At 58.7% G+C, this 27,270-nt stretch overlaps 9 protein-coding genes and 2 non-coding genes across 11 annotated transcripts; 7 read left to right on the forward strand and 4 right to left on the reverse strand.

Moving 5' to 3' along the window:
• The first annotated feature begins 1,239 nt into the window (after positions 1-1,239).
• On the forward strand, positions 1,240-1,340 carry BXZ73DRAFT_t57. The gene has a single exon. It is a non-coding gene; the product is annotated as a tRNA-Met (tRNA).
• A 237-nt stretch (positions 1,341-1,577) lies between these two features.
• BXZ73DRAFT_99254 (O-acetylhomoserine ami) lies at positions 1,578-3,633 on the reverse strand (the record flags this gene model as incomplete). Its single annotated transcript, XM_048027951.1, has 13 exons — positions 1,578-1,658; positions 1,737-1,837; positions 1,914-2,113; positions 2,182-2,425; positions 2,479-2,586; positions 2,643-2,697; positions 2,750-2,904; positions 2,958-2,995; positions 3,056-3,183; positions 3,236-3,278; positions 3,342-3,367; positions 3,425-3,539; positions 3,599-3,633. 13 exons carry the CDS (start codon positions 3,631-3,633, stop codon positions 1,578-1,580), a joined length of 1,329 nt encoding a protein of 442 aa, XP_047879958.1.
• A 1,179-nt stretch (positions 3,634-4,812) lies between these two features.
• Positions 4,813-7,001, reverse strand: BXZ73DRAFT_88873 (O-acetylhomoserine ami; the record flags this gene model as incomplete). Its single annotated transcript, XM_048025105.1, has 14 exons — positions 4,813-4,884; positions 4,939-5,039; positions 5,121-5,320; positions 5,407-5,650; positions 5,706-5,813; positions 5,885-5,939; positions 5,988-6,142; positions 6,200-6,218; positions 6,285-6,303; positions 6,363-6,490; positions 6,566-6,608; positions 6,670-6,695; positions 6,770-6,884; positions 6,982-7,001. The coding sequence occupies 14 exons, from the start codon at positions 6,999-7,001 to the stop codon at positions 4,813-4,815; spliced, it is 1,305 nt and encodes a 434-aa protein (XP_047879959.1).
• Positions 7,002-8,702: 1,701 nt separating this feature from the next.
• BXZ73DRAFT_23966 (uncharacterized protein) lies at positions 8,703-10,354 on the reverse strand (the record flags this gene model as incomplete). Its single annotated transcript, XM_048017683.1, has 5 exons — positions 8,703-8,899; positions 8,953-9,240; positions 9,299-9,667; positions 9,732-10,040; positions 10,090-10,354. Coding segments are annotated over 5 exons (1,428 nt in total), but the record flags the coding sequence as incomplete, so codon positions are not given.
• Positions 10,355-11,201: 847 nt separating this feature from the next.
• Positions 11,202-12,465, forward strand: BXZ73DRAFT_43488 (uncharacterized protein; the record flags this gene model as incomplete). The annotated part of the gene is made up of 4 exons (XM_048019158.1): positions 11,202-11,535; positions 11,719-11,843; positions 11,919-11,932; positions 12,054-12,465. 4 exons carry the CDS (start codon positions 11,202-11,204, stop codon positions 12,463-12,465), a joined length of 885 nt encoding a protein of 294 aa, XP_047879961.1.
• A 2,993-nt stretch (positions 12,466-15,458) lies between these two features.
• BXZ73DRAFT_t58 lies at positions 15,459-15,559 on the forward strand. The gene has a single exon. It is a non-coding gene; the product is annotated as a tRNA-Met (tRNA).
• Positions 15,560-15,952: 393 nt separating this feature from the next.
• Positions 15,953-17,350, reverse strand: BXZ73DRAFT_99258 (PAP2-domain-containing protein; the record flags this gene model as incomplete). The annotated part of the gene is made up of 1 exon (XM_048027952.1): positions 15,953-17,350. One exon carries the CDS (start codon positions 17,348-17,350, stop codon positions 15,953-15,955), a length of 1,398 nt encoding a protein of 465 aa, XP_047879962.1.
• Positions 17,351-18,040: 690 nt separating this feature from the next.
• BXZ73DRAFT_43352 (acyltransferase-domain-containing protein) lies at positions 18,041-19,710 on the forward strand (the record flags this gene model as incomplete). The annotated part of the gene is made up of 6 exons (XM_048019130.1): positions 18,041-18,200; positions 18,312-18,441; positions 18,503-18,614; positions 18,675-18,766; positions 19,212-19,270; positions 19,322-19,710. 6 exons carry the CDS (start codon positions 18,041-18,043, stop codon positions 19,708-19,710), a joined length of 942 nt encoding a protein of 313 aa, XP_047879963.1.
• A 355-nt stretch (positions 19,711-20,065) lies between these two features.
• Positions 20,066-20,957, forward strand: BXZ73DRAFT_88877 (uncharacterized protein; the record flags this gene model as incomplete). Its single annotated transcript, XM_048025106.1, has 2 exons — positions 20,066-20,312; positions 20,422-20,957. The coding sequence occupies 2 exons, from the start codon at positions 20,066-20,068 to the stop codon at positions 20,955-20,957; spliced, it is 783 nt and encodes a 260-aa protein (XP_047879964.1).
• A 1,150-nt stretch (positions 20,958-22,107) lies between these two features.
• BXZ73DRAFT_43395 (uncharacterized protein) lies at positions 22,108-24,091 on the forward strand (the record flags this gene model as incomplete). The annotated part of the gene is made up of 9 exons (XM_048019139.1): positions 22,108-22,333; positions 22,391-22,471; positions 22,530-22,641; positions 22,697-22,741; positions 22,794-22,946; positions 22,997-23,164; positions 23,214-23,459; positions 23,520-23,868; positions 23,927-24,091. The coding sequence occupies 9 exons, from the start codon at positions 22,108-22,110 to the stop codon at positions 24,089-24,091; spliced, it is 1,545 nt and encodes a 514-aa protein (XP_047879965.1).
• A 1,400-nt stretch (positions 24,092-25,491) lies between these two features.
• Positions 25,492-26,599, forward strand: BXZ73DRAFT_75848 (C-4 methyl sterol oxidase; the record flags this gene model as incomplete). The annotated part of the gene is made up of 3 exons (XM_048022295.1): positions 25,492-25,644; positions 25,701-25,859; positions 25,925-26,599. 3 exons carry the CDS (start codon positions 25,492-25,494, stop codon positions 26,597-26,599), a joined length of 987 nt encoding a protein of 328 aa, XP_047879966.1.
• Positions 26,600-27,270: the final 671 nt, after the last annotated feature.

A 27,270-nucleotide genomic window follows, 5' to 3' on the forward strand; every position in this document is an offset into this window, starting at 1 on the left:
CCATTTGCTCTAGGCTGATTTCTTCCAGGGCAGGAAAAGCGTTCAGGAGGGGATAGAAGTGGAAAAGGTTCTTGAAATATACACCACAGAGGATCACCCGTTTCACGTCCCGATACTGGCCCAGGGAAACCAATGTCGCTCGCTGGAGTGGAAAGGGTGTGTATCCATGGGCAAGAAACTCCCATGCCCGGATGTGGATGAGGTATGGGAGGAGGACGACCGGGGCAGTGAGAGGGAACGGATGGCAGCCTAGCACATCAGGCTTCACCGAGCGGTCAGGCTTTAGCTGGACAACTTCGACCAGGAATTGCAGAGTTGGGTAACGGTCGAACGTGGCGCAGATGATGGGGAGTTGCTCACGGCTAGAGATTGTGAGCGTGCGCCAGAGATGGATGCGAGTCCGGGTGATCCACGACTTGTGTACCCGGATGCAACGAGCGAGGACTGCGGTCTCCTCAGCTGCACCGAGTTCATCGATCATGTTCTCGATGACTTCAATAGGGAAGCGGGGGGACGACATGATAGGACGATAGAGGAGAGAAGACGATGGTGCGTTATAAGCTCGATCCCCCGCTGGAGGTTTGTCGGACGGAGTGATAGAGCAGACCAAAGGAGAGCGCGAACCTAATCACCTCGCTGTGGGGGTTTCCACCCGCAATGACGGACGTCGCACGCTCAACTCGGGACAGACATTGTTTTCATTGCGAAACCGAGACTACCACAGTATTCCCCGCCCTCTGAACAGGCTACCCATTGCATCGCGCTACTGGAGGACTCACAGGGATATGTGTGCGCAGATATGTCGAGGCAGCACACTATGTTCTAAAGCCGGTGGTTGGCGATATGTATAAGGAGCTTGACATCGGGAGAGATTCAAGAGTTGCGCACCTTATCCGCGCTACATACTCAGTGGTCCACATCCGCTATTTGACCATCCATTTGAAGGCACGCTGGTTTGTCGACTTTGGAGATGATCGCGACTTATGAGTGGACGCCACACGGGAGGGTGAAAGAGATATAGGGAGAACAGCGGGGCGGTGGGCCAGAGTTGACGTTGAGACTCAGAGATGCAGAGCAGCGTGGGAATGGGGCTGACGCGTACGCGCTGACGGCGGCGACGAGGGCCGTAGTAGGCCGTAGTCCGGACTCCGGACACCTGTCGCGTACTTAGTCAGAGCGTCCAGATGACAGTAGGTCACCGTTAGTGATCATAAATACACGAGCGGTAATTGGTGGAGTGCTTGGATGGCTCAGTTGGTTAGAGCGCAGGTCTCATACACAAGTATGACCGTTGATGACGGGCAATCCTGAGGTCATGAGTTCGAGCCTCATTCCGAGCAAAATTGTGAGGCTGTCAATACTATCATAATTTTTGCTGCTTACGGCACGAAACTACATATCTTAGTGCATAGCACCCCAACCACACGTCACCGCCGTTAATGATAGTTGTTGACGACTCTTTATCACACGCCGGGGCCGGGCTTGCCCTGTGGCCGAGTAGAATTACAACGCAGAGTACAAGAATGGAGCGGATCGCAGTACGCGCGTCCAGGACAAGTCTACAGCAACAAGTTCATTCACTTATCCACAGGCACGGCTTTGAGCGCGAGCTCAAAGTCGGCGATGATGTCCGAGATGTGTTCAATGCCGACCGACACCTGCAAGCCGAGAGGCGTCGTCAGCTTCGGGAAGCAAACGTGCGACCAAGACGCCGAGCGCACGGGGAGGAGACGTACGCGAATGAGGTCCGGGGTGACGCCAGACTCGATCTGCTCCTGCGCGGTCAGCTGCTGGTGCGTCGTCGTCGCGGAGTGAATGACGAGCGTCTTCGCGTCGCCTGCCGCCATGCGTGGTCGCGTGAGCGATCGGACTCCCGGGGACGACGGGCTGGAAGGGGGAAGTGGGTCACGCACCGACGTTGGCGAGGTTGCTCGCGAGCTTCATGGCGTCGACGACCGCGGCGCCGACCGCGGCGTCGCCCTTGATGCCGAAGTTGAGCATGCCGCCGAACTGGCCCTTGCGGTTCAGGATGCGGAGCGCCATTGTGTGCGACGGGTGGCTATCGAGGCCGAGGTAGGACACCCAGGCGACTGCGGGGTGCTGTTGGAGCCACCTGGGGACCGCGCGTGTCAAACCGCGTTTGATTCGGGAGCGGAAGGAGGGGATGGGAAGGAGGCTTACTGCGCGAGCGCGAGCGCGTTTTCGGAGTGGCGCTCGGCGCGGAGGCTGAGAGTCTCGATGCCCATCATGAGCATGAATGCGGGGAAGGGGTCCATGCAGGGCCCGAGGTCGCGCTGGACGTCGAGCCGGCACTTGACGGCGAAGACAGCGTCGCCGAAGCGCTCGACGAAGCGCATGCCGTGGTAGCCCTCCGCAGGCTCGGTGAAGTCGGGGAACTTGCCAGACTTGGCCCAGTCGAACTTGCCTATAGGAAAGATAAGCGAAGGAACGCGGGGGCAGCGAAGCGGGGGGACGGACCGCCATCGATGACGACCCCACCAAGGACTGTGCCATGCCCACCGATCCACTTCGTCGCGCTGTGAGTGATGATGTCGGCGCCGTGGTCGAAGGGGCGAACGAGGTAGCCTGTAAGAGTGCGCGTGAACTTCGCGATCATGTGTAGAGTGGTTCATTTCACGTACCACCCATGCCAAAGGTGTTGTCGACAAGCAAGGGGATACCGTTATCATGCGCGACCTGTGGATGGCGACATGAGCCCAACAAGAGTGCACCTGACAAGATTGCTCACTTTCGCGAGTTCGGGCAGAGGAGCGACAGTGTTTTTGGGGTTGCCGATACTCTCGACGTAGATCCCCTTTGTTTTCGAGTCGATCGCCTTGGCGAACTCGGCTGGGTCCTCGCTCTGGACAAACTTCATGGTGATGTTGAACTTCTTCATGAACACTACAAACCTCATCTTAGCCGACGTTACTAGGAGACATTTTCGAGGAACATACCCTTGAACTGGTTGTAGGTCCCGCCGTACAAATATGACCTGTCAAGATATTAGAATGAAGCCGGGGATCTATACCTTAAGACCAAACGGAACACGCACGAGGAAACGATGTTGTCGCCTGCACTTGCGATGCAAGAGATAGCCATGAACTGCGCTGCGTGACCACTAGCCGTAGCCACGGCAGCGACGCCGCCCTCGAGTGCAGCCATGCGTTGTTCGAACATGCTCTGCGGAATCACTCAGCCGACGCTCTAGAGAGAATCATGACGATGTACTCACAACCGTCGGGTTCCCCATGCGCGAGTATATGTTACCGTTTGTACTGGGTGTATGTGCATCAGCATCAGAGACAGCGATCAGCCAGGGCTGCAATGAATGAGCTCACCGCAGGCCGAACAGGTCGGCACCGTGCTGCAATGGATGGTGAGCGCTTCGAAAAACACATGGGCAGGGCTACGACAGACGTACTGCTGAGTTCTTGAAGACATAGCTCGTGCTAGCATAGATCGGTGGCGCGCGGGCACCTGTGGTGCCTTCGGGCTCGTAGCCGGCGTGAAGCTGGAGCGTCTCGAACTCGGGGATCCTATGCGCAAAAGTATATTGATGAGACGCGTAAAACCAGGAGGGAACCACACAACTCACTTGGCGAACTTGTTGGGTTGCTTTGGAGGGATCATGTTTGGGGATGCGTCGATGAGACTGATGTCCTTGTCGCGACAACAGGGAGCTTTTTATGCATGAAGTCGAGTGCCGACGACGTAGACCTTTTCGCGCCGTGGGCCCATGGCGTGTTGCCCGGATGCTGTCAGGGTGTGCAGAAGACCTTTGTCTCCACACCTGCAGTCTGGTGTGACACTCAGTAAGCAAAGGATGCTTCGAGGCTGAATGCAGAATTCACCTCGTGTCGCCCCGGGTGGCGCGGTGAACTTCTTCTAACGGCATAGAACTGCTTCAGAGTGAGCGACTGCGCCTAGTGATTGGTGAACGAAGCCAGAGCAAGTAAAAATAAGAGAAGAGACAATCGCACCGAAGCCTCTTCGTTTTAGATGTTACGTGTGGATTCTGTACTGGGGGAACGGGCGTGCTGTATAGTCAGCAGGATTTACACGGGACAATAGGCGTCGCCTTCTATATGTCCTTGGCTTATCCACGCCTTTTGTTCTTACAAGGAAAGAGTTCAGACGGCGTGAGGCCGTCCACCAGGTCTCGGGAAACCGTCCGAGAGTGCTGCGGATAATGATAAATAGATTATCTCACCACTTCGCGATCTACGTCTTCATCCACGCTCCTCGGGGTCGGCGATCGCGTGCGTACGCAGCAGCCTACATCCGGACCACGTCCCGTGAACGGAGCGCCTGAGAGCACGAGATCTGCTGTGTCTTTCAACCGGCTGACGTGGTCACGTCTTTGTGAGAGAGGGTGAACGGGGCCCTGCGGCCTTCCCAGCCTCGCCGAGGATTCCCTAACGCCCTGTACCCTCTGAGAACTAGAAAATATTAGAACAGTGAGGACAAATATAAGATCCTTGAAGGTCTCACACTGATCGCGTTCTGACCCGGAGCAAGCCCTTCGTCGTTTCCGCAGACCACCTCCGTAGCGGTTTCGCCCGTGGACCCGGGAATGGTCGGGTTCCAGCTTATTCATAACCGGGGCGGTACGTACGGTTCCTTTCAAATCTGGTCGGCGCTCCGAGGTCTCGATAAGGTTCTAGTAACCGGCCAGGATCAATAGACCATGCGCGAGTCAGGTTGTGAACAAGTTCGTCGTTATACTCTCAAGTTGCCAAATAGGCTACTACACACGTAAGCGCCGCTTGGCCTAACACTCTTCCCTTCTCTTTTGTGAGAATGACTCGATCATGGGACGGACTGGAAGGCGTGCTCGAAGTCGGCGATGATGTCGGACACGTTCTCGATGCCCACAGAGACCTAACGAAGGAGTTCAGGCAATCATATGAGCAAGCCGAGGGCTCGAAAACGTACGCGGATGAGGTCCGGGGTAACGCCCGACGCGAGCTGCTCCTCGTCCGTAAGCTGCTGGTGGGTGGTCGTTGCGGGGTGAATGACAAGCGTCTTCGCATCACCTGCAGGATGACGGTAGGGTGAGCACCGTTCTCCACGTCAGACACAGTTCAGAGTTCTTATCGGAGGGTGCGCCGACGTACCGACGTTGGCGAGGTTGCTGGCGAGACGTAAGCGGTCGACAACTTCCCGGCCCGCCGCCGCGTCGCCGCCCTTGATCCCGAAGCTGAGCATTCCCCCAAACGCGTTTGGACGGAGGAGCTGGAGCGCCGCCTTGTGGTATGGGTGCGATTCTAAACCGAGGTATGACACCCAGGACACCTTCGGATGTTGCTCGAGCCACCTAGGTGACGTGATGAGCGTTCGCAGCTCCATTCCATGCATATGTCGAGCGATAGGGAAAGGAATGGACAGACGGAAATGGCTCACCTCGCAAGGGCCAGGCCATTGTCGGAGTGGCGCTGAGCGCGGAGGCTGAGGGTCTCGAGCCCTTGCAGTAGCAGAAACGCGCCGAAGGGGTTGAGCGCCGATCCGAGATCCCGAAGGACTTCGACGCGGACCTTCACCGCGAACGCGAGGGGGCCGAACGTCTCGCTGAACTTCAGACCGTGATACCCCTCGGAGGGCTCGGTGAAGTCGGGGAACCTCCCAGAGCGCACCCAATCGAACTTCCCTGTAAGAGCCCGTCGTCAAAGAAGGGAACGGAAAGCATGCGTAAGTGCACCCACCGCTGTCAACAATGACTCCGGCAATGGTGGTGCCGTGCCCACCGATCCACTTCGTAGCACTGTGGACAACAATATCTGCGCCGTGATCAATGGGACGGATCAAATAGCCTGTCGAAAATGAATGAGCAGTGCCCAGTGTCCACCACGCTGATAGCGCATGCCAAAAGCGTCAAACCTACCGCCCATTCCGAATGTGTTGTCCACTATGAGGGGAATGCCATGGTCATGTGCGATCTACCGAACCTTCAGCTGGGAGACGTCAAAGGAGGAGAGGAGCGGTACCTTTGCGAGCTCAGGAAGCGGGGACACGTTGTACTTGGGGTTTCCGATGCTCTCGACGAAGATGGCCTTTGTCTTATCATCGATGACCGCGGCAAACGCATTGGGCTCAGGACTGGTCACGAACTTGACTCCTATATCGAACCGCTTGAGGAAGACTACGAAGCATGATCAGACATCGCTCCGCCCTTCATTCAGCTCGAAGAAGAGCGCACTCTTGAACTGGTTGTACGTCTTGTAGGAGTTAGGCAGGCGATCAGACCCTACACACGTGGCGACCGTCGAAAGTGCTTAACTTACTCCACCATATAGATACGATCTAGGCCGGAGGATTAAGCGTGGGGAAGTCTGGAAAATCCTGCTGCGAGAGCCACTTACGTTGACACGATGTTGTCCCCTGCCTTAGCGATCGCAGCGATCGCCATGAATTGAGCAGACTGTCCGCTAGACGCAGCGACAGCAGCGGCACCCCCTTCCAGGGCCGCAATGCGCTTCTCGAACACATCCTACGAGATTACAACCACAAAAATGCGCACTCAGCACCACAGAGGGAAGCCAGAATGAGAAAATGGGGTGCTCACGACCGTCGGGTTGCCAATCCGCGAGTAGATGTTGCCCAACGCCCTGCGTCATCCCCGTCCTCGTTTAGTTCCGGGCGTCAAAGTGGCGCGACGTCTGGACACACCGCAGTCCGAAGAGATCCGCGCCGTGCTACAAGACAGTTGTGGGTGTCAGCTTTCCTGATGGGCGCGCATAGAGGGAGGTGGGAAGATGTGGAAACGCGCCTGAGAGTCGTTGAAGACAAAGGAGGTGCTCGCGTAAATGGGAGGCGCGCGGGCGTTCGTTGCGCGGTCCGGCTCCTGGCCCGCGTGCAGCTGGAGGGTCTCGAACTCGGGCTCCCTGCAACGGTGCTTGCTGTGATCAGCGGTTGCGGACGCCACACGCGGGGCGCGGAAATCGACCCTGTGGGTGGCCCTAGGGAGAAGAAGGTGCTCACTTGTAGAAACGATGGGACATGATGATGGTGGACGGGAGCAAAGGGGTGCGGGTCGTCGACGCCCGAAAGCGGCGGTGGGCAGCTTTTCAATGGCGCACGAAATATCGACGATCGCGCCATCTGGCGACATCTGGGCAATGGAGCGAGCAAGAACGACGCGGCGGGCTTCTGCCAGTCGTGGACACGAAGCGGTGCCAAATGTACGTATGCCCTCTACCGAAAACCTCCGCGAATATTACCACACCTGCGACGAGCGTGGGTCACGCGGTGGAGACAAAGGTGTGCATAACCAAGAAATTTGTACAATACCGAACGCGCATTCAAAGCGCCAAAGCCAGGATACGCACGAAAGAACCTCGACACCACTCTGTCCTGCATCACAGCCGCCCCATGTTCCGGCATTCGACTTCCTTCGCCCCAAGCACGCCGCCTACAACTTCGAAGTAGCGGCCTTGGACGACTCCGACTCCTTCGCTTGCTCCTGACTCGCGAGCGTCTCGAGCACCTTCTGCGCCGTCTTCCTCTGCGCCATCTCGAACTTGCGGAACCGCGTCGGGAGCTCGTACTTGACCCGGTCGATGACGACCCAGGCGTGGTGAAGGTCGTCCTCGGTCTTGCTGTACCACTGAGGCTTCTTCATGTTCTTCTTCACGCAGTACGCTGTTCGACCGTCAGTGTCGGTGGTGGGGGCGGGCACAAAGACCCGCGGAGGGAGACGTACCCTCTAGCTCGGCACGGTAATCTCGTCCGTCCCCAGAGATGGCGGGAAGGATGTCCTTTGCCGCGGCAATGGTCTCGGCGGAAGGGGGAGGGGGCATAGCTTGTGTCGGGGTGATGGGTGATGGCAAGTGAGGAGGTTGGGGTGGGGGCGGAGGCTGAGAAGCAGGAGTATTCTGATGTATGGATGGCGTGCTGAAGGGACTCGAGAAAGATGGGGTGGTAGGGACGACGCCCGGCAGCATAGGATTATAAGGCGCGACATTATATTGGGAGGGCGTGGCAAGACCCGATTGGAATTGTTGTTGTGGTATGAAAGGTTGCGACGCAGGTGCTGTGATGTTCGGATATTGTGGCGAATAGCCAATGGAAGGTGTGTTAGGGAAGTACGGCCCGTTAGCGTACGGCGACGGCGCCGCAACCCCGGGGGGCACGCCGTACGGGGCCGCCGCCGGGATAGGGAGTACTTGGAAGGGGGCAGGAGAGACCGTATGAGGCACAACACCCGCACCATAGTAGCCGGACCCTGCAACGGGTGAGATGCCCAGGTCCAAGCCACTTGGGGGCTGAGCGTAAGCCGGTGTCGAAACATATTGTTGCCCGTGGACCATTGGCACTCCCGAGAAGGGAGTCGGAGCACCGAATAAAGGAGTCGCTTGCTGTTGCGGCATGTAACCCCCAGGCTGGACATGTGTCTGAGAAGGGGGGAACCCAGATGAAGGCGGAGACTGCTGCCAGGTGGTGAAGGACGGCACCTGCCAACCACCTCGACCAGCATGGTAACTAGTCATATGCCCCCTCCCGTGGGGATGGAATGCATGACCACGTTGCCCCACGCCGCCATCCACACGATGCCTCTTATTCGCCCAGTTCCCATGTCCACCTGCATCTGCGCCGCTGCCACCATACTGACTGGATCCCCACTCGCCCCCGGCTCCCGGCACCGACTCCCACATCTTCCGCTTGCGGGGGAAGTCGTACTGAGAAGATGAAGTGAATGGGACGTATCCAGGCGGCGGTGGCGCGCCGCGCAGACGCAGGAAGTCAATCACGCCCTCATCGACCGCCTTTATGATGACGGCGAGCTTCGCATCCGCCCGATTGCGGTACTCAGCAGGCACGGAGTACCTTCGTACCAGCTGAGCACTCGAACTGGGGTCCGGGTTCGCCTCCAGTTCGACGACAAGCGTCGCGCCGCAGGCTGTCATATCACCATAAGCAGATAGGGGCGAACCATGGGAGAGGCGCACACACCATCGAGATCTTGGTCGTGTTCAATTGTAGGGGGGACACCTGGCCCTCTGACCTTGCGGTACTCGGTATTGAGGGTCGGCGCGAGCACCTCATTCGCGTGTTTGCGAGCCTGGGGCGGGATCTTGTCTTCAATGGCTTTGGCGATGCTCCGAATGTGGGCACCCACGCCTTCCCACATCGCAAGCAGACAAACGGCCGCCTTGGCTTCGGTGCGTTTCGAGAAGCGTGGGTCGACGAGGTATGATTTGACTTCCCCGGGACGCTCAAGACGAAGGAGGCACCCGTGGACTGCAAGGATGACATGTCAGTGTCACGAGAACAGCGCACAAGGCTTCTGTGGACGCACATCCGAGTACAGGGTCAGCGGTCCAAACGAAATTGGGCACAATCTTCCCGCCTCTCGCAGACTGGATAAGCCCGTTCAACCAAGCGGGGCCGTTGATTTCCGAAGCAACCTTCGATGGCAGCGTTTCGGGCAAGGGCTGGGGCAATGACTCGAAGAACTGCTGCAACGTGATGATGGTGGGAGGTTGAGGGTCTTCGGGAGGGCTTCCAGCAGCGGTAGACCACGTCTTGATGAAGTCGAGGACTCCTTCAGCGAGAGCCGCCTCGGCACAAGCTTTCATCGCCTCAGACGGAGAGCTGTATATCACGTTGGCAGAATAGACGCGATATTCTTTGACGTTGAAGCGCACCCGTAGTGCACAGCCCTGCGCTGAAAAGCACATGCGTCAGCGGACGGCCGTGGGTGGTCAGCCGCAGCATACAAGGACACGTACTTCTACCAAATTTGGGCTCGTTGATGATTCGCCAGTGGGGCTTGACCGTTCCGGCAGTGACTTCCAGGCAGCACTTTTCGATGGTTTTGACACTTTCATCCGTCTCGGAAGGCAGAGAGAGAACGCCTGGTGTGGTAGGGTCAACCGAACCGGCATTCTCCCCCGCTTGGATGAATTCAATCGCGCCGTTCTCGATGGCGACGGAGCATGCACTGGCTTTGGCATCGTACTTCTTCTCCCAAGCCGACGACGAGACATACGTGCGAGACAAGCCGTTGGGACGGGTGATGGTGACAACACAACGTTTCGCTGGAAACCAGTTGGACAAAGGGTTGCGTAAGAGGGCTCAACGACGTACCATGCGTGGCGACGTCCTCATCAAAATCAAACTTGAGTGCATCAGTGCTTCCAAAGGTGTGTTGACAAGCCTGATGGAGGCGGGCGACGGCGCGAGGGACGTTGACGTGACGTTCGAGATCTGGAATGGAAGGCGGAGGGTGCGAGGACGGTTGACGGCCAGGTGGATCGACGGGAGCAACGTTGCTGACGAGGACACCGTCGTTGAGGTACTGCAACACGGGGACAGCACCGATGCCCGTCAACCCTTCCGTGACTGACGCAAACGTTTGGAGGAGGCCTGCATGCACGGTGCTTGAAGATGGAGCAGGGGTCGAGAGTACGGCTGCCATCTTAGCGTAGGAACTGGAATGGGATGTGGCCTCAGCACGGGGCGCACAGGGACTATATGTTTGGGTATACGGCGAGCCGCACAAAAAACGCGTGGCACCGCCGAGGCTGAAATATGCGCACAACAAGGACTCGGAGCAACCGGATGCATGCACATAGGGAGGAACATTGGAATGAACCACTCACCAACGTCACATAAACCCCAAAGTCCACTCTGGCCCACGGAAGCGCGAGTTTCGTGCCGCGTTACTCTACGGTGGTAGTGGGCGGGAATAAAGTGTGGGACAGGTTAAATTCTGCAAGTGGCGCCTCAAGCTCAAGCTTCGGAGCTGCATCATTGATCAAACCCAAAGCGCCGAAATTATTGCCGCCAACTTTTTCGGTTGCCGCGCGCTGCCTCCCACCAGAATCGAGGATTGTAACCCTTCCGCCAGTGCTGTCTCGAATTAAACTCTTATCAACCTTCAGTTAAACTTCAGTCCATTCCCACCTTCCACCCTCCTTTGCGCCGACGTCAGAGGCCCTAATCAAGCCATGGGAACGACCGGTCAACGAAGGCTGCGCTCAGCTTTCGGACACGGCCAGTCCGCACTAGCTGCATCGCGGGGCATATCCTGCAAGTCGCTCGAGCTTGTGGCGTGAAGGAGTCCCAAATCGTTATCGCACGCCAACCACGACGCGAGGCCAGGGCCGGACCAGTTTTAAAGCTAGACAGGGCGCACGTATCTGCTATCCGCTCTTGAACCAAACTCTGACCTCCCGCATAGCTCCTCTGTGCTCGCCATGACCGTCGGACCCTCTCCTACCCTCAGGCAGCTCTACGACGAGCAGGGCTTCGTTATCATCCCAGGTCTCGTTACCTCCGATCACCTCTCTAACCTCGAAAATGCCGCGAAGCACGTTATCAAGCTTACCCGTGCGGGCCAGTGGGCACACCGCCGCACTGTCGGCCGCCAATTTCCGCCCTTCGACGATAGCAACACGGATTCGTGGGGCGTGCAGCATCTCATGCACCCCGACCTTGGCGAAACGGTATTTGCGCGCTGGTACACCTCCGATGCGCTCCTCGATGTCGTGGAACAGTTGATGGGGTGTGGAGAAGATGACCTCCAGATGGGTGAGTCCTCAATGTTGTTCTTGGGTATCGTACGTGTCCTTCGAGCCTGTGGACAAAGCGTCTGCATGGTGCGCGTGGATAAAGTTCTATCGTACTCCACAATCGGTCCATGCGCTCAAATTACCCCCCCCCCCCCCTCTGGATATACGTCAAAAAGCGGATATTAACACGGAGTGCACACAGAACTATTCAATATGCTCATTAACCCCACTTCTCACTCCTTTGCACTGCGGTGGCACCGCGACGATGTACGGGAGACTGCGACAGAAGAGGAAGAACGTGAGGCTCTCGCCGTGTGGCACCACGGAGTGAGTGAATCTCCGGACTCCGTCGATTCTTCGCCCCCTGCAGTGACGGCTTCTGACTTGGCTTCTGACCCTCAGGTTCAATGGAACACGTACGTCTCGTCCACGCCCTCCTTCCCTCTACCGCAGACTCACGTTCTTCCTCCTCCCATTGTCCACATTGCTTCCGCTGCACCGCCGCATTCCTCACCCGTATCGCCGCCGTGCCTGCAGCGCGCTCCGTGAAGACGCGTGTCTATTCATCGTGCCGGGCTCGCACAAAGCACCGCGCACGCCCGCGCAGCGCGCCCGGTCCTGCACGATGGACGCGCCCGAGGACCCGCTCGCGATGCCGGGCGCGGTGCGCGTGACGCTCCAGCCGGGCGAGACGGTCTTCTACAACAACAACATCCTCCACTGCGCGGCGTACGACCACACGAAGGAGCGCATCACGCTGCACGCGTGCATCGGGGAGGTGCGCGGCGGCCCAGCGCGCGCCCGGAACATCCTGCAGCACGGGCTGCGGTGGATGAAGGAGGAGCGCTTCCGAGACACGCTCGACCCGCGCGGGCGGAAGATGTTGGAGAGGATCGTGCGGCTTCAGGAGAGCGTCGACGGAGACGTTGGTTATTCACAGGTCAACTGAAGGGGGAGGGCGAGGAATGTAAGCTATTGGCGTGTTTTTGACGTGTTCACACCAATCCTAGCATCCTGCGCGCTCTCAATCACCGCCACAGTATTCGTGGAACGCGCTCGACATGTCCCACTGAGCTAGATGGCCTCAGTCGCGTATTGGCAAGACCTAGCGGAGTCTCGAAACAGAAGAAATAATAAAGAACAGTTCATGTGGTCAGAGATCCGGTGTTCTATTTGTTCCCGAGTGTTTAATAAGACCAAGTATGAAATTTAGAGTTGAAGTTAACCTCGGGACGCTAGTGGCGACTATCATGGGTCCGGTCAGCCCGGAGCCACACACATGCAACGCAGCAGATGACGTTTAAGTGAGTTAAAGTGACTCCTGTAGGGCCCAGTGCCGCCGCACCAGATTCTCTTAGGCCGAAATGTCGAGGTACGTTGAAATGCTTGATACGCGTATGATGGTCCGAGCATATCAAGGACTCGACCAACCCAAGTGAGCACCACGACTTTTTTGAATCATCTTCGACCCAGGATGACTACCTGCGGGGGCCTATATATGGATAACTCGCTCCTCTGGACCTTCGGCAGGAATCGGCACGCTCCAAACTGACCTACGGCAGAAAGATTTTTTTCACGGAGGTTAGGTTTTGCCGAGCCAACTGCCAAACCTAATGCCATGCCGGAAGTCGTTGACGCTCCACCTCCGAGCGCCCCCTTCAGAAAAACTGCAAGCAAAGTTCTGCCGCGAGCTCATCGAGTCATGTTTGAAGGGATTCGGTGCCACTTTGTTCCGAAGCGAGGCGACAAAAGAGTATCAGTGAAACATGGGCCTGTCGTAAAAGATCGTCGGCGGGCAATGCCACCCTCCGGGTACTTATGAACGCCGTGTGTCTACACTCGTAATTTCGGCGATGCAAATGACTTGATCCATGGGGCATGACAAATAACACGTTGCGGAAATTCGGGGGAAGTCTCGTATGCCGTTGGCCACGCCTAAGTACTGCGACGCTCCCGGAGCAGTTGAGCATCGCTGCAATTTGCGGCTGCCCGGGATAGAACCAGGCCGTGTTACCTTGCCTGCCTAGAGATGTACACGACCAGACCTCGCCCGTGACAATCGTTTGAAGGTGAAGGATAGAGACTTACAATCATTGCGTAGAACCATGGCGTCGAGGTGAGCCCTTTGGGTCGACGACGACGTGGTTGACGAGCACGCACGCTTCAAGGAAGAGAAATAATCTATCAAGCAAGGCAGGCGACCGTCAGTCATCTACGCAACCGAGAGAGGTACCGCGTGACGCACCGAAGAGCATGTGCATCGGACGCTCGGTCCACCACCTGACGAGCATGGGGCCGGGTGTCCAGGAGAGCCCGAACGGCGAACTGGATGAATACTTCGGTCAAGTGTCAGGTCATGCGTTATGGCCGTGGGTTTGCGTCGTGCCTCAGCGCCCGGGAACTTCTGGGGCCCGTCACCGTTGAAGAACATGTCAGGAGTTGTGCTCACGCTCTGGGGGAGCCGTGAGTCCGCCTTCGACTAGGCCGTCCGTGAGACGGGATCGAGGGTAGCTGACGCCGGTGTGGGCGGATGCTGCGTCGGGCTTGAAATCGGCGCTTGTGCAGTAGCTGGTGTTGGGTGCGAAGTATACGGGTTTGTCCTTCACAATGGCGGTAGACTGACGGCTGTCTGTGCTCAAGGGGACAGGTGGCCGAGGTGAAGGACTGGGGCTGGAGGGCTGGAGGGTTCGGTTCCCTGGACGCCTTCGACTCTGCTAGATACAAGAAGCTTCGCAAAAGTTTAGCGAGGTGATGATAAGCACCATGGGACATAAAAGGCTCACAAACTCGGCAGTGGGGACCATCAAACCAAGAGTACTAAGAATCGAAGGGTACATTTCGTAGGATGGAGGTTAATTTAATGATCTTGTGACGCAGACTTTGAGTTTGGAGTCGTATGGGCAGCACCTTCGTCTAGGACCGCAGGAGCAATACCGGTTGTCGCGGGCCCCAAAAGTGGCACCTTGGTCTCGAGCTACACGAGAAACGCTTGACGCAGAAGAGCTATGCATGTGAGCTAAAGTTGTGAGCGTGAAGCGAAAGACATATACCTCATCGTTAGGAGGGGGGAACTGATCTTCGGATGCGGGGGTAACTCGAGGGTGGCGAAGCCGTGGACCAAAAATCCAGTACCGGAAACGATGAGCTGAGATTGAGCAGTACAACGCCTACGATGCCGAAGGGATGCCATCAGCCTCGTATCCAGGGAACGCCGGGTCAGGTAACGCTTGCCTCAACCTTCGAGAACAGGTGTTCACGCATGAATGGTTATGCATCGTTACCGATAGTACGCACTCTCATTTGAACAGGATTGTGAAGTGCCGAGCATGCCACCTCTTCCGAACATTTCAGTTCGGCCGTAGTATGCTGAATTTGTTGCAGCTATGTCGGAGCTTGTTTTCCGCCCTAAAGGGCCGGGTCAGTGGAGATCCGGGCTGTAGAGGCGCGTCAAGATTACCCTGCGCGTTCGGTTCCCGAATGAGTGGCGACCAACCACCCCGTTGAAGATCAAGGTGGTGACGATGGAGCAGTCAACGGGGAGATAAGTTGGGCCGAAACACAGCGGATTGCTGCATATATGTACTTTAGATCACCCTAATCCATCCAAGTTCCAACAACCAACTCACAGACGGTTAGCACACTGTATCCTTCCACCCTGATCCATGCCAGTGCGGGACGGTGGACCCAGGTGGGCGTTGGGGAAGTAATTGTTTTCACCACTGTGGCGACTGACTGGATGATGTGTGGGCCCAAGATGGGTGATGGGAAGCAACCAGGCCTCCGGCCGGGTGCATGTTTGAAGTTCGCGTCCGGGAAGCGGGGCCGCATGCGGAGGTTGGGGTGGAGTTGTGCATGAGAAGCCATTCTAGCCTCAGTGGTAGGAGCCCTCGCCATCTATTCCAGTCAGTTGCACTGGACTGATTAAATCCTCTGCTGTGTTCAGCTTGGATGGCTCAGTTGGTTAGAGCGCAGGTCTCATACGACAGTATGACCGTATTTAACGGGTAATCCTGAGGTCATGAGTTCGATCCTCATTCCGAGCATGTACGAGTTTGTCAGATTCCTTTTTTCAAATACCGTGGCTCTTCTTCGGACTTCGACACACACAGCGAAACTCATCATGTTTAGATGTACAAGCGTCGCCGCGCTTCGCGCGGCACCCTTTCCGTCGTGCTCCAATCAACGAGTGCAAACAGACGAGCTGCATGCACGTACACACGTCGCGGGTGCAACACGGCGAATGTGTCGAAAGGTAGAGTAGAATAAGTATGCGCCGGACCCGCTCGTGTACGCTCGAGCTCGCGCTCGCGCACCTCGTGGTCCGCGCGCCACGTCTCCTCCACAGGAGTGAACCGCGGGTCCTCCGTAATACGTTGTTCATTCATAGACAGAAGACGCTCTGAGTTACGAACAAAACAGCCGATCTACTTTCGTCCCTACGCCCGTGCCCGTCCGTCCTCTGGTGCCTGCGCTCGTGTTGGCGTCGGGGGGAACGCAAATGACCCCCCAATCGGGCTCCATCCCTCCTCCCCACGCTCCTCCGCCCGAATGAGGCTAGCGATGCTTGCCGTGTGCCGATGACTCTTCTTCGTCGGGGACGCCGCGCCACCCCGTTCGCCGCCACCGATGAGCGGGACGGCCGAATGTGGGACGTCGGTGGGCGGGACGGGGGAGCGGTACGTGATGTCGACCTCGTCGACGTCGCTCTCGCGATCCGAGAGCTCGTCGAGGCCGTACGCCTCGACGTCGCGCATGATCGCGCCGCCGCTGCCGCCGCGCGCGCTGCGGTCGCGGCCGCGGGGCTCTTCGAGGTCGTAGAGCGCGTACTTGGAGCGGAACGCGCCGGCGCCGGCGCCGCCCGGGGGCGCGGTCGCGGCCGCGACGGGCTTGAGGGTGTCGGGGAGGAGGAGGTAGAAGAAGGCGACGGCAAGGCAGGAGCCGCCGACGACGTCGACGAGGTAGTGGTGGGTGAGGTACATCGTCGCCCAGTACAGGATCGCGGCGTAGCCGAAGACCCACTTGGTCGTCCACGGGAAGAAGTGGGAGATGAAGAGGGCCTCCATGGTGGCGGCCGCGGCGTGGAGGGAGGGGAAGGCGCCGAAGACGAGGGGCGAGTTGGAGAAGGCGGAGGTGTAGGTGTTCGAGCCGAAGAGGCGGTCGATGCGCGCGAGTCCGCCGGGGGAGCCGCGGATGGTGTAGTCGGCGGGGGTGAGGCCGTAGATGAGCTCATACCAGGGCGCGGCACATGGGAAGACGAGTTGGATGAGGACTCCGGTGAGGTTCATGTACCCGAATGCCCTTCCCCAGAAATGCAGCACCTCCTTCTGGCGGAAGAGCCAGAGGAAGGCTGCGACTACGAAGGGAACAACATAGTGCCCAACGCCGTATGGGATCCAGGCGAGAAGGTCGAGGATGGGGTGGGTGAAGCGCGTGAGGATGTCTGAGACGTTCGCACCGTACAACACGGACTCCAATGTCGGCAGAAGCACGACCGAGGGTTTGGGCCGGTACTCCAGGGGGATATATTTTGACGCGAAGAAGCTGAGGAGGTATAGGAAGATCGGCCCCGCCGGGACGAAGAATTGCGAGGTGAGGGGGACCAGGAGGGCGAGTATGTAGATTATGGGTATTATGAGCTTGACCGGGAATCCATCCAGAATGTATACCCAGAACAAGGAGAGGGCAATTGGTGGGAGATAGTATATGTCCGCGGCTGAGATACCGCGCTGGCGGAGGCGGTTGATGGTATCGTTTGGATTGAGCGACTTGTCCAAGCGGCCAACTGCAGCGATGAAGGCTGCGCCTGTGCGCTTCAAGGGTTGGAGTAGCGACATCCTGAAGAAGCGTGGCCACCTAGAGAGCGGGATTGTCAGCGACTTCGCAGACTTCACGGACACCCAGGATGAAGCGCATAGACTTCGGAGCTCGATGAACGGGCGTGTTTAAAACAAGAGAAGGAGGAAAGCTTCGCACACACCGCCGCCTCATGTACCCGGCATCCTCGCGCGCCCCGCGAAGTACTTGCGCCCTACGAGACCAACTGGGGGCGGCCGGTCGAGCCCGAAACCAATGCCGTACAACGCAATCTCAGACTCACCCTGGACGAGAACCTGATCCTCTAACGAATGTTGGCCACGAGAACGTCGCTGCCGGAAATGGAACTGGGAGAGGCGGGAGGGAGGACGCCGCGTCCGCTGGGGAGGACGACAACACCGGCTTGGGTGACAGACTGGGGGTGGGGTCGATGCGCGCGGAGTGGCAGCGTCCGCGAAGATGATGACCAGCTGCGGGGTGCTGCGAGGTTCGGTCAGCGCGCGGCGGAGCGCCCCTGCGACGCGCGCCGCCAAGCTGGGCGGCACCGTCTTCCGAGACTCCGAGTTGCGCCAAGCCGACGCGCGTAACGACTCTCGCCACTTCCCCTGCCTTCACTTCTCCGTTTGCGGCTGGATACGTTAGCCCCCAGCCCCCCCTTCTTGCTACTGGTATTGCCTCAGGTGCTAGAGACGGGGGCGGTCTCACCGTCCATGAGCTTACTTTCGAGGCTTACAGTCAGCACGATCGGCCTCTTCAGCAAGACCCTCCTCAGTCCTGCAACTTCCGCCTCCGTAACGGTCAATGGTCTCGACAACTTGAAGAAGGCGCTGGCCGACGACGAACGCAGTAATGGGAGGGGAATCATTACTGGTGAGTTCGATCCGCCAACGTGTGCATTCGGGTGCTGAGCGCGGACTTACCTCGACAGTGGCGAATCACATTTCCACGTGAGAGATATTTTGTTAGTATAACTGAAAGAAGACTCATTTCATAAAACACACAGCCTGGATGACCCCGGAGCTTGGGGGGTTCTCCCGTTAAGCCACTACTGGAACTGCTCGCGTATGACGCGGTGGACTCTGGGCGCGTCGGACGTCATCTTCACGAACCCGTGCGTGTTCTCGATTCTAGTCAATGGTTTTGCTGCTCAGTCCGTCTGCTTTGTCAGATAGTATGTTCTCTCACTTCTTCCGGGCCGGCCAAGTCATCGAGACGTTCAGGGGGAAAGGGATCTTCCAGCCCGCCATCGACGATGCGATTCAAAGGCTAAACCAGGGGGACTGGGTACGTGCAATCAGTCTTCACGCGTGTCGGGCTCGCCGGTTCTCATGTAAGAGCATGTAGATTCACTTCTTCAGCGAAGGAAAAGTCAACCCAGCTTCGTGCGACCCAAAGAGTCCAATGGCCGGCAAGCTCTTACGTTTCAAGTGGGGCGTGTAAGTGTCTTTTTCTTATCTAGCCTCTCGCGTCGACACGCTGGTGGGAATCGGGTGCGTTGGAGCTGTGAGTCTCGGACACAGACTGGGGCACTTCGGCGCGTTCGTCCATCTGCACCCGCGGCTGCGGGATGCAGCTTGCTTATTCCATCACTCCCTTGGTTTGTCCACGTACTGGCCGGAGTTGAAGGATCTCGTCTGTTTGACGTTGATCGCGCACAAAGCGCGTACCCGCGCAAACAGTGCGTGCTGTCGCAGTACTTGTCTGGTCCACTATCAGACTATTGTCCCCCGAACACGGTATTTTAAACCATGTTGCTGGTCTGAGAGGGCCTCGCACTTCCATGTTGGATGGCACTAGCATGACACGGTCCTGAGCCTCTACACAAGTCATTTTTACGGGGTTATAGTGTGCATGGCTTTGAAGCTGACGACGATATTCCAGTGGTCGTGTCATCATGGAAGCACAACACGCACCTATCATCATTCCTATGTGGATCACAGGTTGGCAGTTGTGCGCATTCGTCGACCATCTGCAGCTGACGTTGCTCGTAGGGTTTGACAAACTGATGCCCGAAGGACGATCTTTCCCGTACAAATACATCCCTCAAAGGGGAGCGCACATCAGCGTCACCTTTGGAGAGCCCGTTCTCGCAGACGAACTTCGTGACACGTTGTCGACGCTCATCTCGAGGCGCGGGATACCCGGAGCGCCTCGAGGCACATCAGGCGGGCTTGGTGATCCGGTCCGACTTGCCCAAGAAACTCATAGCGCGGAAGTTGCGATGAGTGGTTGGCTGCACGGACCGGTAGCGCAGGCATTGCACGGCATAGGGGACGGTGAGGCGGCAATAGAGATCGCGAGAGTGAGGAGTGCGGTAACCGCTGTGATTCAGAGGGATGTTGAAAAGCTTGGTAGACGTATCTTAGGGATCCAAACATGAATTCTATAGACTTCTTTCATCCGAGCTGAGAATGTTCTAGCCCGTTCAGAAAATACGCGGTAAGGGTAAGTGCTCAGATGCAGCACATAATAGTCCATGCGCCACCGACGCTAGTCGTGTCTCGCGGTGAAGAAGCAACTAACCACCTCTCGGCATGATGTCCTCCGGCCAGTCGGAGAGCGAATTGGTCAGCAGTGCTCGCCCCCTCCGCCCCTTGGGATTGGCCCACTTCGTCGTGGGAGGTCACGGCGCACCAGCCGTGACTGAGAAACAAGTTCGTCTGTGGGGGTCAACTGGAGGTTGCCTCGTCTTGCTCCCAACCTCACCCCCTACTACCTCACCCCCCACCCTTACCATGAAAATCTCCGCGGCGCTCGAGCCTGCGTCGCAACTGGCCATGGCGTGCCAGATAGCGTTCCTACCCACCCTCCGAGCTGTGTTGCAGAACCCGCTCCTCCTCCTGCGTCCCCGCGAGATCGGACGCATCTTCTTCACGCACGTCTGGGCGCAAATGGGGCCTGGGAGTGACGAAAACACGCGCGACATCAAGCAGGGACTCATCACCGCGAACGCCTCCGGTGTCGTCGTCGACATCGGCGCAGGTGAGGGGCACTTTTTCGTTATCAACGCCGCCTCCCCACGACGCGGAGGCGTTTGGCGGTCCCGTCCTCAGCCTCGCACACGAGTTCTGAATCGCATTTGATATCGCAGGGTTCGGACACACGGCCCTCCATCTCGACCGCACGAAGGTCACCAAATATGTCGCGCTCGAGCCGAACGAGCGCATGCACGCCGAGATCCGCAGGCTTGCGGCTTCCGCGGGCTTCGCCGAGGAGGACGGGACGCTGCTCATCCTCCCATACGGCGCAGGGGACACGGCGCTCATCACCTCCGCGCTGGGGGGCGAGCGCACGGCGGGCACGCTCGTTGCGGTGCTCTCGCTGTGCTCGGTGCCGGAGCCGGAGCGCGCGCTGGCGGGGCTCGTGCGCGACGTGCTGCGCCCCGGGGGCACCTTCGTGTTCTACGAGCACGTGCTGAGCCCGCGCGAGGACGTCGGGTGGTGGCAGAAGGCGTGGACGCCGATTTGGAGCGCGGCGTTCGACGGGTGCTGTCTCGACCGCCCGACGCACGTCTGGGTGGCCGCGATGGACACGTGGGCGGAGGCGAGCGTGTGGGGCAAGCCGGACGACCCGGAAGAGAACTTGTGGTGGCACCGTATCGGGAGGTTCGTGAAGAAGGCGGATTAGACGGCCGCGGGGCGGATGAGAAGAAAGGCTTGGCAGCTGGGGAGAGGGGATATCGGGGTGGGAATTTGTCCACTACAATTCGAATACCGGGATTTTCGGAGTTTCATAAACCTATAAGCAATCGTCTGTACGCCACTGCCGCCCGCGCCTTTTCCCCTCCGACCCTGTCGACCCACAGCCCTTGTCTTAACGTTCTCTGCGAAGCAACAGCGCATTCGGCTCGCAACCATACCTTCGATTATAACCGGCTGAAACAAGTACTCCAACGACTCCCGGCAAGATGGCGTGGAACGAGGTCAACGCTCGGGTGCTATCCGCGATCTCGGAACTAGTCGGCAATGGCGCGTAGAAATGCTCCCCCGGTCGCTTGCCCATAGTACTAATGCCCCCGCAACCTCATCTCCGACTGCTGCTGCACCTTTTCCAACAAACGCGTACAACAAGCACTCCCCTGTCAACCTGAAATGCCATGAGAATCAAATCTGACTGGCTGCGGCGGGGTCGTAATGTTCGCTGCTAAGGCTACCCAGCCGCCCACGCGCCCAGCGGCTGCTGCGCCGGCCGTCCTCGGGGGCCGATTCGGACTCGAGCTTAGTAGAGTTTGCTTTCCGAACTGTACTCGCTCTTTATCACTTAGCATTCATGTCTTCCGCGTCGGCACTGGTAGGGCTTGGTAGGGTCACCGTGGAACCGATAAGCGCAAGATTGGACCGGGGTGTACTGCCCGTCTTTGGTCCGGGGGGGCAACGTTTGCCGGCGCGAATTTCCGATCTCAACCTGGCTGGCGCCGCGGACTGTTATAAGATCTGGCCATCCCTCCTCTGGTTTCCCCCCGCTCTTCTAAAGATCTGGTCCACAGACTTCCCGTCGCCTCGCCCTTCGGAGTTCCTTCGTTTTCCCCCTCAGCTGGGCCGTAGTCTACTTGTTGTCCTCGAACTATCTCTGCCATTCTCCTAAAGGTGTGTCGACCTTGTGGCACAGCCCCCACTCGATCTCATTTTAAGCGCCCAGAGTCATGCAGCATGACGACCACCGGTCCTTCCACGGGTCATCAAACGATCCGGCGGGGCCCGCAGGGAATCTGCTCGAGAAGGACATGGAGATGCAACGCCCGCGACCTGCCCACACCATGCGCGTACACTCACCGTCCATGGACTCGCTGCAAACGCTCCACGTCGAGATCCCAGAACATTTGACGGTTCCGCCGACGACGCACGGCGGCGATCAGGCGCCACGATCGCCTGCGGCGGTGTACCGCTCGGCGTATGGCGCCGCGAGGAGTGCCGGCCATCGATTCTGGTACCGTCTGAGCGGGAAGGGGCGGAAGAGGGTGCCGGGCTGGGCGGAGAGTGTCGGGAACATTCTCAAGTCCTCATGTCAGTCTTGGAGTGTGGGATTGACTGCGGTCTGTGGCACTCACCGACGGTTGGCAGATCTGAACATCTTGTTCGCGGTCGTTCCCGTGGCGTGGATATCGCATTACTTGAAGTGGAACAGCGCCGTCGTGTTTGTTCGTGAGTTACAGCTTTTAATGACTAGGAGGTCCGTTCTGACTCTGACGCGCTCGCGCAGTATGCTTTCTCTCCATCATCCCTATGGAGGGTATGCTGGACTGGGGAGGAGAACAGATGACGTTGTATCTGGGAAAGCAGTTTGGAGATCTGCTGATCATCACGCTCAACAAGTAAGTACCGATCGGTTTGCTCGAAAAGCGAGATATGCACTCATCCGTACCTCAGCGCTGTAGAGGCCGTTCTAGCGATCGCTCTGCTCTTTCAGTGCGAGTCAGTGCCCATCTTTATTCACCTTTGCGTCGTATCTCACGATTCCGGTCAGACTGAGGTTACTGCAAGCGACTCTGGTGGGGGTCATTCTACTCCATCTTCTCCTTATACCCGGTACCTCCTTCATGGTCAACGGCAAGGAGATTCAGCATCAAGTACTGCAGTCGCATCACTCGGGTCTCAACCAGTCCCTGCTTCTCATGGGGTGGGTCGCGCATTTCTCTGAATGCATACAACACTCACGCGCGAAGGAAGGGTTCTCGCGACCCTGCTGCCCACTGCGTTCTTTGCCGCGCTTGATCGCGGGAACAACCCTACCCCGGTCTTTGTCAACGAAGAACTCTCCGTCGCGGTCGTGAGCGACTTCACACGCGGCGAGATCCTCAAAATCAGCCGCGGTCTCGCCATACTGCTCATCTTGGTGTGCGTCGCTTCCTTCGTGCCGATCCAGCTCGCTGACGCGCGTCTGCAGGTACATCCAGTCCCGCAAGTACCTGCACAACCCGACCGGGAAGAAGAGCGACGCGCTGGCGCTCCACGAGGACGAGCACGACGCGCTCAAGGAGCACGAGCTGCGGCTGCTGGAAGAGGAGCCGCTGACGAACCCGTGGGCGTGCCTCGTCATGCTGCTCGTCGTCGTCGCGCTCCTCTCTGCGACGGCGGGGCTGCTCGTGAAGAGCATCGAGAGCGTGCGTGAGGGCAGCAACATCACCACAGAGTGAGTGCGACGCTCTGGACCGGGGCGCCCGTGTTCCTCACGCTCACGCGCCTCTCGCAGGTGGTTCGGCCTGATCCTGCTGCCCGTCGTCTCCTACTCCGCGGACGGGACGGTGACGGTCGTGTTCTGGCTCGAGCGGCGCATCCGCTCGCACAAGAAGAAGCAGCACATCGAGCCCTCCATCCTCGCCGAGGGGCGCGCGATCGACCTGAGCATCCAGTTCACGCTCTGGTGGACGCCGCTCGTCGTGCTCCTCGGCTGGTTCACTGGCCGGCCGATGCACCTGCTGTTCGACTACTTCGAGGTCGCGATCCTCGTCGGCTCGTGCTTCCTCGTCAACTACGTCACCGCGGACTCGAAGACGAACTGGGCGGAGGGGTTCATCATGATCGTGTTCTACGTGATGATCGTGAGTCGTGCTACGCACATGGATGGGGATTGCTGGGAGCTGACGGTGTGCGTTGCAGGCCCTGACGGCGTGGTTCTACCCCGGACAACCAGAGATCAAGTTGATGCTTGAGTGCACGGCGACTGGCGTCACCGAGTTGTTGACGGCGGCGGCTGCATCGGGAGCCGCGACCGAAGCTGCGTCTGAGGTGGCACGGTCTTTCGCGCGTACGGTTTTGGGATAGGTGGATTTGGAACTTACGGACGGCTTGCACGCCCCTTCGCTTTGCAATCGCGTTGTCTTGCTTTCGGCGTTGTACGCACTGGCTATAGTTTAGAAATCGTGCTAATCTAGGTCTACAGACGCAGTGAATAATCGACGACCCGCGCGACGTGTACCTGGACCGCGCGCGCGAGCTCGACGCCACCGGCCTCCGCGGCGCGCGCGCGCTCGAGCCTGTTCCGGTGGGAGCAAACGGCTGCGAGGGCGAGGGGGCGTGTGAGGAGGTCTTCGCCGAGTTCTTGGGACCCATGCCGTCATTGGAGAGCGCGGGGCGTGGAGGTTGCAATTGGACGATGGCGAACGGTCCCTGCGCACAGGAGTGGGCACGCTTGGGTCGGGACTGTGATCTCTGCGGTTCCGCTGCGCGTCGGGGGTCGGGGACACGAGTGTAGAGCGGAAAGACAAGGCGACGTTGTCGGCGGCCCGAAACGCGGGGCGCGGGGCCTTCGACCTTGGGAGCATGTTTCCGGGCCCATTGAGGGGGCTACTACACTTGAAGCGCACGAGCCCACTCAGGAAGATAAATCTCCCTGGAAGTGACATGGACATGTGAACTCTCGAGGCCACGCCTCTGGAAAACTGTAGACGGCCTAGTAGTACAACATACCTGCCGCGGTGGAAGCCAGGGTGTTTCGAGGTGGACGAGGACAAAGGATCCAAACTACGCTCGGGTGACGGGCTGTGACGGGTCGGACCAGAAACACCCGTATGGTTGACCGCGAGTAAACGTTGATTTCGGGAGCTCAAAGTCATGTTGTGTCCCAACTATTGCCTTGTTCTAGTGGCTCTCCCATCGGTCTTCTGAGCTTCTGGAGAATTGCGACGGCGGGGAGGAGTACGTGATTTTTCCGATCTGCCGTCCTTGATTCAAGTACGCTGCCACGCAAAACAACCTCTCCGGTCACTTTACCAAAAGCCATACACTCTGCGTCATGCTGAGTACCGTTCAGGACACTCGTGACAGACGGATGGGCGCCTAGATTCTAGAACGCCTCGCAATCAGAGGGGCCTCATACGATTTTATGTTTTGTGAACGAGCTGGACAAGCTGGGCCACGGGGCTCGCAGCTCGAACGCGGCTCGAGCGAGGGCCAGAGGGGGCCAGAGGATGATGGCGGGCGGAGCGAGAGCTGGTGGGGCACGTGCGGGGGACACAAATTCCCATAGCCGATCGTACGACCGCTGGCTCAGACCACCGGTCACTCCAATAAAACCCCCGCCTGCGCTTCTCCAGGCTTCCCAACGGCGACCTCGTCCTCGTCGTCACTCCTCTGCCCACGACGCGCCTCGGCCCACTGCACGGCTCGTCACCCATCCTCTGGTCCGCCGCCGTGCCCCCGCGCCCACCCCCTTTTCGGCCAGCATGAACTCGACCACGAACCCGACCGCCACGCAGCTGTATGCCAGCACGGACTTCTCCCAGCTCAACTGGGCAGAGGCCCTCTGGGCGTCCTGGTACATCTACTGGGACAACCCGATCTTTGCGACCGGGCTCGCCAGCTTCCTCCTGCACGAGGTACGTCACGCCGCGTCCCGTTTTGCCCGTGCGCGCGTCCGATCGCGGTTTGCCAGATCGTGTACTTTGGTCGCTGCATCCCCTGGATCATCGTCGACGCGATCCCCTACTTCAACCGGTGGAAGCTCCAGCCGAACAAGGTCCCCACCGCGAAGGAGCAGTGGGACTGCACCAAGCAGGTCCTCTTCTCCCACTTCATGGTCGAGCTCCCCGTGGTACGTGCCCCCCGTCACGCGTCTCTCACGTGCTCCCGCGTTCTGACGCGTCGCGTCGCGCGCAGATCTGGCTCTTCCACCCCATGGCGGAGATGTTCGGGATGTCGACGTGGCAGGTGCCGTTCCCGCCGTGGCAGTCGCAGCTCGTCCAGCTCGCGTTCTTCTTCTTCTTCGAGGACATGTTCCACTTCTTCGCCCACCGCGCCCTGCACTGGGGCCCGCTCTACAAGCACATCCACAAGATCCACCACACGTACTCGGCCCCCTTCGGTCTCGCGGCCGAGTACGCGCACCCGGCGGAGGTGATGATCCTCGGCACGGGCACGATCGCGGGCCCGCTCCTCTACTGCGCCTTCCGGCACGACCTGCACATCGTGACCGTCTACCTGTGGATCACGCTCCGGCTCTTCCAGGCGGTGGACGCGCACTCGGGGTACGACTTCCCGTGGTCGCTGCAGCACATCGTGCCGTTCTGGTCGGGGGCGGAGCACCACGACTTCCACCACATGGCGTTCGTGAACAACTTCTCGACGTCGTTCCGGTGGTTCGACCGCCTGTTCGGGACGGACGACAAGTACCGGGAGTACCGGAAGCGGGTGACGGCGATGAAGAAGCTGAACCTGACCAAGGAGGAGTTCGCGGCGATGGAGCGCAAGCTGATCCTCGAGGCGGAGCAGGAGGGTCTGCGGGCGGAGGCGAAGGTGGAGGCGTACTCGTTCGGGAAGCAAAAGACGCAGTGAGCGTCGGCGTTCGTCCTCGGTTTTTGGCGTGGAGATACCATAGAAACGCATTGACGGCCATGCGCGCATGTGCTCACGATCTAGTACACTCGTATAATGTACCCTTTACTTTCTCTTCCGTGCTGTCCGAGGGTCTGCATCGTGGTTATGTTCTCGACAGAAGGGCTCAAGTTCTGACCGCACGAGGGCTCACACGACGAGCGGACCCGCATTCGGACCTTGATGCTCAGAGGCACGGTGGCGCACCGCGCAATCCGTAAGGCCTATCAGAGTTGTCTCATGCTTTCGGAGTCTGTTCCTCGCTGTTCCTCGACCGCGTCAGGTCCCGTTCCAGGGGATGCAATCTCCGGGCACTGCCGCTGGGACAAACTTGTGCGTACTTCGGAACGCGCGTCTGTAAGGGACGACTAGTACTCGGAGCAGAGGAAGATTTGGGCGGGACGACGGAGAGCCTCGAGGCGTGCGAGGAATAATCGAGGAGCCGTCTGGTCGTGCGCGAAGGTACGCGGCCGCACATGGCTCCCTTGACTACGCTCGGGGCGGGAATAGCACGGCGCCGGGGAGCCTGGGTGAGTGAAGGCGGGGAGGCCGAGCTTCGAAGAAGCCAGCAGGTGGGGTTCGACGCGAGAAGGCGAGAAGGCGGAGGCGGAGGGGCTTCGCTGACGCGAGAG

This window comes from Epithele typhae (assembly GCF_022376455.1).
Source record: "Epithele typhae strain CBS 203.58 chromosome Unknown BXZ73scaffold_11, whole genome shotgun sequence".
Lineage (NCBI taxonomy): Eukaryota > Fungi > Basidiomycota > Agaricomycetes > Polyporales > Epitheliaceae > Epithele > Epithele typhae.